Below are 10884 nucleotides of genomic sequence, written 5' to 3' on the forward strand. Positions count from 1 at the left end.
AGGTTTGTTACATGGGCTATGCCGCTGGCATTAGCGGGTAGAGGCCAGGGGTGCTCCTGAATGTCCTGCAGGGCACAGGGCACAGACATTCCCGGCAGCACGGTCCCCGCAGCCTGGGTGTGGACGGTGCCCGGTGGGCTGGCCCTGTGCTGTGCCTCCGTCTCTGCCTCTCCTTGGGTCAGGAGGCCACAGCAGCACGCGCACTCCTCCGCCCAGGGTACTCAGGAAACTTAGTTCGGGGATTCTCTCCCAGAGCTCACGCACCCTGGCAGCTTCGCTGACCAGCCTCTGTGGGTGACACCCCCCATGGGCACCGAGGAAGGAGAACGGTGCAGACCCCAGGCATAAGTAGTGCCTGAAGAATATCTTAGTTTATAGTGTTATTGCTCAGCTGTTTCCTGTATATAATCCCTCACATATAATCATATATTAGTTTATAGAATTAGTGCCTGAGTATAACTTTGCTTACATATATCTAGTTTATATAATAGTACTTAATGCTTATATCTAGCATACTTAGTTCCATACAATCTTTCTATATAATCATGTAGGTGCTGCAGTCGGAGCTGTACCGACACATTTAGTGTGATTTACAGAATCCTTCCATATAACCACATGGTAGTTCGTAGTAGGAGGAATGCCTAGAGCATCACAGAACAGGAGCAGTACATGGGAAAACAGCCAGACCAGGACAAGAACCAAAGACCCAGGCGGTGGCATCCCTGCCTGAAAGGGCACACGCTGTATGCAGGCTTGGAGCAAGAGCCTCTCCTCATGATAAAGGAGCTGTAGCACCTGCATCCAGCTCCTGGGGAAAGTCGGCCTCAGGCCTGAGATCCTGGAAGTAACGGAGGGAAAAGAACCCTGTGGTGTGACCAGTCACGGCGGCTGTTCACCCTGTCAGTCTTTTCTCGCTTCTGTGCTGGCTCAAATCTTCCTCCCATAAATATCTTAGAGAAGAGCACAAGTCTGTCAGCTCCCACTGCACTGGCTTACAGTATCCTTCTATTAGAAACCCTTTGAAGCCTCCAGCCCCCAGATAAGAAGTGTTACGCGCGACACCTGCTGCACACAGCCCACCTCCTTGCCTCGGTGACCTAATGGGGGTGGACCCCTTTTCTGTACATGACCCTCTGCTACTGCGCATGGCCCACTCCTTTGCCCAGGTGACATAATGGGATGGCCCCCTCGCTTGTAACCCATGTGATTACGTATGTCCTATCATTAAGCCTATAGATGATGACCTCACTCAAGACCCTGCCCCTGCTTGGACCTAGTAAATACAGATGCTCTGGGGCATTTGAGGGCCGCCACTGATCTCCACTCACAGGTGGTGTGGCCCCCCCGGGGCCAGATGCTCTTCACCAGTTCTTCAGTGTTCTGTCTCTCTACCTCTTGGATCCTGTACCCCAACACAGCACAAGGGGCACCCCCGACCCTGGGGCCAACAGCCCTGCCGACCTCTGTGTGTTTCCGCTGCAGCATCCTGTCAGCGCCGCCTACCGCGGAGCTGGAGCCCTTGGCGGATGGACAGGTGTCCCAGACCGACGAGGTAATGGTGGTGGCTTTGCCACGGCGCTTCTGCCCTCCTCTCCACCACTCACTCCCTGACCCACCCGGAGCAGCTTCCCATCCTGCAAGCTCCGTTCCCGGGAAGTGTCCTCTTCAGGGGTCCCATTTTTTATCCTCCCTGCTGTATTTCCACCTCCCTTTTCTATGTTTAGATACATCAGCACTTAGCATTGTGTTAGCCCAGCCCAGAGTGTTCAGTAGAGTGACATGCTGTGCACGTGTGTAGCCTGGGAGCTCAGGCCGTACTATGTGGCCGAGGTTACATAGGCGGGGGGAGCGTCTGGTTGCATGTGAGTGCCTGGAGGGTGTTCACACGACGCAGTCGCCTGAGCGCGTTTCTCAGAACACATCCCCGATGTGATCTCAGAACAAAGCCACGCGCACCTGACTTTCTTTGCAATCCACTGATTTCTATGAGGTCACGAGGGTGTCTCTCTTTCATTGCTGATTTCAGTTGTCTTCACTCTTCTTGGTCACTTTGGCTAAAGGTAAAGGTTTGTGCATGTTTTTTTTTTTTATCTTTCCAAGCATAGCTTTTTGTTGTGTTGATGTTTTCTGCCGTCTGTCTTTCATTTCCCTCCGATCTTGGCCATTTCCTTCCTGCGCCAGCTTTGGCTTCCATCTGCTCCTCTTTTTCTGGTGTCTCAGGTGGAAAGTCAGGTTATCGACTTGAGATCCTTTTTCCTTTGTAAGGTAGGTGTTTGCAGCTCCAAGCTTCGCTCCCAGCCCGTGTCCAGTGCCTCCCACATGGTTTGGTCTGCTGCATCTTCACTTCATCCATCCAAGTATTTTCCGACTCCCTTTGTGACTTCTCCCTCGATCCCCTGGTTATTTAGGAGTCTCTGCTTTAATTTCCAAATATCCGTGAATGTCCAAACTTTCTGCGACTGAATTTCTACTTTTATTCCATTGTGGTAAGAACGCAGACTTTGTATGATTTCAACATTTGAAGCTGCCTGAAGGCTTCTCTCGTAGTCCAGCAGGTGGTCTGACCTGGGACGCGTTCCGTGTGTCCCTGGGAGGCAGGCGGGTCCCGCCTCGGGGTGCAGTGCCCTGCAGGTGTCTGCCGGCCCTCCTGGTTGATGGAGTCGTCTGTATCTTTGGTTTCCTTGTTGATTTTTCATCTTAGTTGTTGTGTCCTTTATTGAAAGTGGGGTATTGAAGTCTCGAGCTATGACCGTTGACCTGAAGGCATTAAATGTCACACTGGAAAATGGTCACCTCCTGCAAAAGAAACCAGTCAAATAGCTTGACCTGCAGGCATTAAATGTCACACTGGAAAATGGTCACCTCCTGCAAAAGAAACCAAATAGCCACTTGTGCACAACCTGTCGGGTGCTGGGAACTCCCTGGTGAGCAAGACAGACATGGCCACCACAGGGAAAACACTTACAGTCCCCTGGAGAAAAGGATGAGGAGGCCGGGCTCTGGCTCTAGCCATATTGTCTGATGACAGCTCTGGGGTGTGCTAGGAACACACCCCAGAGAGGGAATCGGAGCAGCTACTGAAAGATGAAAAGGGTCTGGGTTGTGTGAGCTTCAGGATGACATTGGCCTCTGAGCCTGGCTGGAGGTATTCATTGCCTGGCGATGTGCTAGTGATACCAGCGGCTCCTCATGGCCTCCAGCATGGCCCAGATTTCAGTGAGGCCCCTGTCCTGTTCTCTGAGTCCCCCACACTTCAGGGCATGGGCTCAGGAGGGCAGCAGATAGGCTTCGTCTGCTCAGGGTGCCACGCCTCCCATGGCTGATTTGTGGGGCTGCTGTCACTAATGACCCGGTGGCTTAAACAACAGGAATCCCTTCCCCTACAGTTCCAGAGTCCAGGGTCTGAAATCAAGGTGTTGGCAGAGCCCTGGTCCCTCCGAAGGCTCCAGGGCGGTGGTCCCTGGTCTTTTTGGCACCTGGGACCGGTTTCCTGGAAGACAATGTTTTCCAGGAACAGAGGTGGGAGATGGCTTTGGGATGAACTGTTCTACCTCAGGTCATCAGACAGTGGATTCCCACAAGGACTGACCAAGCCTAGATCCGTCGCTTGCATAGTTCACAGTGGGGCCTACGCTCCCCTGAGAATCCAGTGCCACCCAGGATCTGACGGGAGGCAGAGCTCAGGCAGGAATGCCCACTCGCCCATCCGCTTACCTCCGTCCCTGACCTCTGTGCAATCCAGGCCCTAAACGGCCAGGCACCAGCGCCGATCCATGGCCTGGGGGTTGGCGACCCTGCGCTAGGGGATCCTTTCTTGCCTCTTGCATCTTCTGGGGACTCTGGTGTTCCTTGGCTTGTGGCTGCTTCACTCCAACCTTTGCTTCCTTCTTCCTGCGGCCTCCTCCCGTCCTCCCTGTATCCTCCTGGCCCTCAAAAGGGATGTCACTGGCTGCAGGGTCCACCCTACATTCAGAGTCATCTCACCTTAAGATTCTTTACTTCTCAGGAGGCTGAGGCAGGAGAATTGCCCAAACCCAGGAGGCGGAGGTTGCGGTGAGCCGAGATCGCGCCATTGCACTCCAGCCTGGGTAACCAGAGCGAAACTCCGTCTCAAAAAAAAGAAAAAAAAAAAAGATTATTTACTTCATTACATCTGCAAAGACTTTTTATCTTTTTCTCTTTTCGTTTTTTTTTTTAGAGGCAGGGTCTGGCTCTGTCACCCAGGCTGGAGTGCAAAGCTCTAATCTCGGCTCACTGCAGCCTTGATGTCCCGGCTCAGGTGGCCCTCCCTCCTCAGCCTCCCTAGTAGCTGGGACTGCAGGTGTGCACACCACTGTGCCTAATTTTTTAAATTTTTCGTAGAGACAAGGTCTTGCTATGTTGCCCGGCCTGTCTTAAAGCCCTGGGCTCAAGCCGTCCTCCCACCTCCGCCTCCCAAAGTGCTGAAATTACAGGTGTGAGCCACTGTGCCCGGCCAACACACTTTTTCCAGATAAAGTCACATTCCTGGGAACTGGGCTTTTAGACGTGAGCACTCTTGGTGAGCCTCACTTCACCGCAAACCAAATGTCCGATTCTTCGTTGCAGCAAGTAATGCTACCTCCTTACTTGCTGCCCAGTGATGAAGAGGGAAACCCGCCTCTGCTCCTGCCTCTCTGGGAAAGTCTCGCCTCCTTGGCCTCTGGTTCCCATCTCCAGAAGAAGCTTTTGGGTCTCCCCAGCTGTGACTTGCTGTCACTGTAGAATGCATTTTTGTCCTGCACAGGAAGATATGGGGATGACGTACGCGGAGCTCTCGGTCTACGGGAGACTCAGGAAGGTGGCCAAGATGGGGCCCTACAGCATGTTCTGCAAACTCCTCGGCATGTGGAGGCACATGTGGACCCCGAGACAGGTAAGGCCCATGCGATGCATCACAGAGGGAAGCCGTAGGTAATGTCCTCTTTCCAGAAGCCAGTTTGACCTGTAGGAACAAGTAGATATGGTGTGACCCTAACATAATAAAACCATGTGTCACACAGTGACACTTGCCACTTTGCTTTTTGAGACTGAGTCTCGCTATGTCGCTAGGCTGGAGTGCAGTGGCGCAATCTCAGCTCCTCACTGCAACCTCCACCTCCCGGGTTCAAGCTATTCTTCTGCCTCAGCCTCCTGAATAGCTGGGACTATAGGAGTGCTCCACCACACCCAGCTAATTTTTGTATTTTTAGTAGAGATGGGGTTTTGCCATGTTGGCCAGGAGGGAGACGGGGTTTCGCCATGTTGGCCAGGATGGTTTCAATCTCTTGACCTCATGATCCACTCTCTCAGCCTCTCAAATTGCTGGGATTACAGGTGTGAGCCACCGTGCCTGGCCCTTTCCACTTATTTTTACCAGTTCTGATCTTCTGCTGGCCCAACGTTAACCTGAGTGGGGCTCATCCACAGTCAGGTAAACACAACATGGAACAAGCCCTCCCTTTTTTTGAAGGCAGAATGTAAACTTCAGCGTCAGAATAGTATTGCTTTTCTACCAGCTGTGAGTCTCGCCGGGACTGAAGCCCATAAGCGTGGTGGTCCCATAGAACCTCCTGGAAGCCTCATGAAATAAATCTCGTGGGATCTATCTCAGATCTCTTGAGGCAGCATGCCATAGCATCAGAGGCAGGGGGACCCCGGTTTCACAGCTCAGCCAGCGCCCCTGGCATGAGCACGGGCATCCCCCACCCCCGCCATCGGGGAAGGTCCTGTGCCGGGAGTAGCCCATGAACTGCCGGCTTGTGTGGTCCAGCAAGGGAATTGCGGCCCGGGGCCTTTCCAGCTCTGCGAACACGAAGCTCGTGTATTGCATGCCCACCAGGTTGCCGACAAAGTGAAGCGGTTTTTCTCCAAGTACTCCATCAACAGGCACAAGATGACCACGCTCACACCCGGGTACCACGCCGAAAACTATAGCCCCGATGACAACAGGTTTGATCTGCGACCGTTTCTGTACAACACGGGCTGGCCCTGGCAGTTCCGGTGCATAGAAAACCAGGTAAGTCCAGCAGAAATGTTTCTTTCTCCGTGTTTCACGTCTGTTGAAGGAACACAAGGTTATTTCCATTACGGATTGAAAAGCTTTCTTGTATACACAGTGGCATTGTTTACTGTCCTCATTCCTGCAGAGGGACACATAGGTTTAAAGTGGTTTTTGTCTTTTAAATTTACTTCTTTTTATGCTGACAAGTAAAAGTTCTATATATTGATGGTGTACAACATGACATTTTGATACGTGCCTCACAGCGGAGCGGCTCAGCCCAGCCGTTTCACGTGCACATGCCTTACCCCACGTGCTTATTATTTGTGTGTGGTGACAGCACTTAAAATGCACTCTCTTGGCCGGGCGCGGTGGCTCACACCTGTAATCCCAGCACTTTGGGAGGCCGAGGCAGGCGGATCACAAGGTCAGGAGATCGAGACCGTCATGCCAGCCAACATGGTGAAACCCCGTCTCTGCTGAAAACACAAAAATTAGCTGGGTGCGATGGTGTGCACCCGTAGTCCCAGCTACTCAGGGGCTGAGGTAGGAGCCCGAGAGCAGAGGTTGCAGTGAGCCAACATCATGCCACTGCACTCCAGCCTGGTGACAGAGTGAGACACTGTCTCAACAAATATTTTAAAAAGTTCTCTTAGCAATTTTCCAGTATCAACTTCAGTCGCCACGCTGTGCACTGATCTGTCGAACTTACTTCTCCAATCTAACAGAAAGTTTGTGTCCTTTGACCGACCCCTCCCCACCCGCTGGTAACCCCCGTTGTGGTCTCTGCTTCCACGAGATCACCTTTTTTTTTTTTTGAGATGGAATTTCGCTCTTATTACCCAGGATGGAGTGCAACGGTGCGATCTCGGCTCACCGCAACCTCCGCCTCCTGGGTTCAGGCAATTCTCCTGCCTCAGCCTCCCGAGTAGCTGGGATTATAGGCACGCGCCACCGTGCCCAGCTAATTTTTTGTATTTTTAGTAGAGACGGGGTTTCACCATGTTGACCAGGATGGTCTCGATCTCTTGACCTCGTGATCCACCCGCCTCGGCCTCCCAAAGTGCTGGGATTACAGGCATGAGCCACCGCGCCCGGCCCAAGATCACCTTTTTGAGATTCCGCAGATGAGCCGTACTGTGCGGCGTTTGTCTTCCTCTGCCTGGCTCGTTTCACTTCAGATGTGGTTTGTCTAGGTTCATCCCTTTGGTTGCAAACGGCAGGATTTCCTCCTTTCCTACGGCGGCGGCCTCCTCCATGGTGTGTGCGCCCCGCGTTTTCTCTGTCCCCTCATCCATCTGTGGGTGCACAGGCTGGTTCCGTAGCTGGGCTCTTGTGAATGGGGGTGCGGTGAATGTGGCTGTGCAGACGTCTCCTCAGCAGATGCGTTCATTTCCTGTCAGTTACACCCAGCAGCGGGGTGGCTGGATTCTACCGCAGTATTTTTAATCTTGGGAGGAGTCTCTGCACTGTTTTCCACGATGGCTGCACTGACTGCCGAGTGTGTTGAGTCCGGCGTGCACTCCTTCTGGCTGGGCATTGCATAAAACAAAATTAGCAGCTGGACACCACTCTGTGAATGTGGTGCCCAGCCACCATCATTTCCAAACAACCGGGGTATCCAGATGGCTCCGTGGCTTCCAACCCACCCTGCTTTCCTTTTTCTTTATTAATTACTCATAGAATCAAGGAAGGACCAATACAGTCAATGAAAAAGGATAGGTCCTTTTCTTTTCCAAAGCCAGGTGGGAGCCACGACGGAGCAGGGTGGCTGTGGCCTCCCCAGCGCAGGGGATCATCTGATGAGAGGGGAGAGCTGGCCGATGAGTCAGTCAACATGATAAACTGTGAGCCGGCTGTAGCTGACGCCTGTCATCCCAGCACTTTGAGAGGGTCACTTGACCCCAGGAGTTGGAGACCAGCCTGAGCAACATGGCGAAACCCTGTCTCTACAAAAATTAACGACAGTTAGCCAGACATGGTGGTGCACACCTGTGCTTCCAGCTACTTGGGAGGCTGAGGGGGGAGAATCAACTGAGCCGAGGAGGTGGAGGCTGCAGTGAGCTGTGGTCATGCCACCGCACTCCAGCCTGGGTGACAGCACGAGAGCCTGTCTCAAAACAAAATTTAAAATTTAAAAACAATGATAAATCCTGAGGAGTCTACCCTGAGGATGCCTCGTGTCCTTCTGGCACCTGTGAGGCCAGAGCACAGTGTGATCGCAGCACAGGACGATTAGTGCACAGCAGAGACACACGGGTGCTGCACGACCACAGAGTGGTGACCTTCTAACAGGAAGATGTCTTCAACTCTTCCCGAAGGGCATGAGGAAAACCCTGCTTATGCTGAACTAGAGGATGCGAGGTGCTGCTTTGTACCTCGTGGCTGGTGACAGCGTCTGTGAGCAGGTGGCATGTAAAACGAGGGTGGATCAGTGGCAGGGGCTCTACATCATCTGCCACCAGTAGCCTCCTGGGGGGACGTTAGGCAATGATCCAAGATGGTTTTGGTACTCATGACTGGGCTGGGGTCTGTGCTCCCGACATCCCATGGGTGGAGCCCAGGGGTGCTGCTGAACGTCCTACCATGTACAGGATGGGCCCATCCCAACCTCACGCCCTGCAGAGAATTCTCCGTTCCACGTGTTGGTGGTGCTGAGGCTAAGGAATGCTGTCATTTGGGGCTGGAAGGTGTTTGGGGCCACATGGTTATAAGGAAGAGATACTGTGTCTGGCTGATTTCCATGGAATGGAACTTACTGGAAGAGTGACTTAGAGGGTGGAAGGGAGGGCAGGGGTCGCAGGGGCTGGAAAGTGGGACTTGGGCCAGCCAGCTGCTACCCTGTGTCCCCTACTGTGGCTGGACGGAGCCTATGCGCCACACCCTGCCTGTGCCCTGCCATCCCTGAATCCCAGTGTCCCTGGGTCATGGGGCAGCAAAGTGGCCAAGCCTCAGGTGACGGGCCCTGTCATTCCGCCACCTGGGGCAGGGACGGGGCAGCCCCAGCTCTGGCCCCTGTAGTAGGAAGTGGGGGCTTGGCTCCCACCAAGATGCACTCAGGGGTGGGCTTCCCCATATTGGGAAGGGGGTTCAGGTGCTGTGCCGTCAAAAGAGTGACGCACGTGGGAACATCAGAGAGGCTGCAGGTAAAGGTGGAGACACTGCCCTGCTGTCCTCTGCGGGGACTGCTCTGCCTGTGCTGGACCTGCCCCTCCGTGCTTTTCCGGTGCACACTCCCAGCATCCTGTGGGGACTCTGGTAATTTGCTTTTTCACCTCTGGGACTTGTGACCCACTTTTGGTGTGTGCCAGTATGTCAACAGCCACACAGTCTGTCTTCATGGGACTGTGGCATCACAGGCCTCTCTTTCCAGGTGCTACAGCTCGAGAGAGCGGAGCCACAGTCCCTGGACGGTGTGGACTGACACCGGTTCCTTCCTGGAGGCCTCCTCTCCTCGGGGACCCCAGCGCCACATCATCAGCGTTGCTGGGACCAAGGGTAGGAGCCCTGTGGTAGGAGCCCAGAACGGCGTGGCGCATCAGTCGAGAAAGAGGGAACTTTTCAGTCGAACTCCTCCAAAGGAGGCTGGAATAAAGCCTAGGTTTAAAAAGAGGCTGGCATCTGTGCATGTGATTTTGATCTCCCTCCCCTGTGCTTTTTCCCACGAACTCCAGCACTCCCCGACGGAAGCCGCCTGGTAGGAGGGGCCCCACCGCCGCCCTGTGTGGCGTCTCTGCTACAGGAACAAGACCCGTGGCTCCTGGGCAGGGAGGGGTGTCATGAGCAGCAAATGGAGACGAGGACACCTCCTCTCCCACCCACGTACATTTTCCTGTCCTGGGTTCCAGAAGGTTCTGGGGAGATGGTCCCCACAGAGCTTTCTTCCTGGGTGTCTGGGAACCAGTCGTCCTTACTACTGTCCTGTGGGAGACCCATGCCATCTGGGCATGGGGACAGGGGCGGGGTGGGGGCAGGGCCCTGTGGGTCCCCCTTCCTGCTGGGCTTCATGCCGTTCTGGGCACCTTTGTCTGTTTATGGAATAGGGTGAGGAGGGACTCTTCCATCCTCTCCAGAGCTCCCCATGGTCCCCGAACCCTCTCTCCAGGGTAGCCCCAGGGAGTCTCAGCCTCCCTTCCTCAGAGGGTGAAGATGAGACAAAGATGGGTGCACATGCTAGAACCTCCAGGAGGGTGGAGTGGGTTTGGGGTCTGTGCTGCCTACTGGATGTCTGCCCTTCCTCTCCCAATGCCTGGCCCCTCTGCCTAGGGCACTCCTGCTTCCCAGCCTCACCTAGAGCCCCACACCAAACCCGGGACCCAGGCTGAGAGGCAGGCCACAGCCGAGGGCAAATTTCTCAGGGAGTGACTGGGGGCCCTGGGCTGGGGTGAGGGAGTGGTACTCCCAGCCTGCTGCCTCTGCAGGTCTGTGCGTGGCCTTTTTCCCCATCCCTGCTCTGTCCCCTCTCACTGTCCCTCTTTCCCTAAGCCAGGGCTGTAGATATGCTTTGGTCCTGGGCAACCGGGAAGCTTTCCAAATATAATGTGCCTGGGGCCGAGGGGGTCTCCAGCAGCCCCTGTTCCTCCCTGTGTGCTGCCACTGGGGACAAACCCCAGGGGTGGCTTCCAGAGACCTCCTTGATCCCTCCTGGTCTCACCGTCTCTAAGTCATAGCAGCACTAAGTGGCATGACAGAAAGTGGGGGTCATTCAGCAGGTGCTGGGGTAGCAGAAAGTGGGGGGCACTCGGCAGGTGGTGTCAGGGTAGCAGAAAGTGGGGGCACTCCGCAGGTGGTGTCAGGGTAGCAGAAAGTGGGGGGCACTCGGCAGGTGGTGTCAGGGTAGCAGAAAGTGGGGGGCACTTGGCAGGTGCTACTGGGGTAGCAGAAAG

General features: G+C 54.4%; 1 protein-coding gene across 13 annotated transcripts in view; it reads left to right on the forward strand.

Annotated features, from left to right (window-relative positions):
* The window catches only part of NADSYN1 (NAD synthetase 1), a 42339-nt gene extending 32731 nt beyond the window's left edge, over positions 1–9608 (forward strand). For 7 of the 13 annotated variants that reach the window (XM_078341746.1, XM_035263677.3, XM_035263680.3 and 4 more), the window contains 4 exons: positions 1483–1552; positions 4766–4894; positions 5840–6016; positions 9372–9608. In XM_078341746.1, the coding sequence (XP_078197872.1) occupies positions 1483–1552; positions 4766–4894; positions 5840–6016; positions 9372–9422 (427 nt within the window). In that variant the 3' untranslated portion in view covers positions 9423–9608. Of the gene's footprint in view, positions 1–1330; positions 1553–4765; positions 4895–5839; positions 6017–9371 lie in introns of all 13 variants that reach the window. The other 6 variants (XR_013523595.1, XR_013523597.1, XR_013523596.1 and 3 more) reach the window with 2 other exon arrangements.
* Positions 9609–10884: the final 1276 nt, after the last annotated feature.

The sequence above is a fragment of the Callithrix jacchus genome, chromosome 10 (assembly GCF_049354715.1).
Source record: "Callithrix jacchus isolate 240 chromosome 10, calJac240_pri, whole genome shotgun sequence".
Taxonomy (NCBI): domain Eukaryota; kingdom Metazoa; phylum Chordata; class Mammalia; order Primates; family Cebidae; genus Callithrix; species Callithrix jacchus.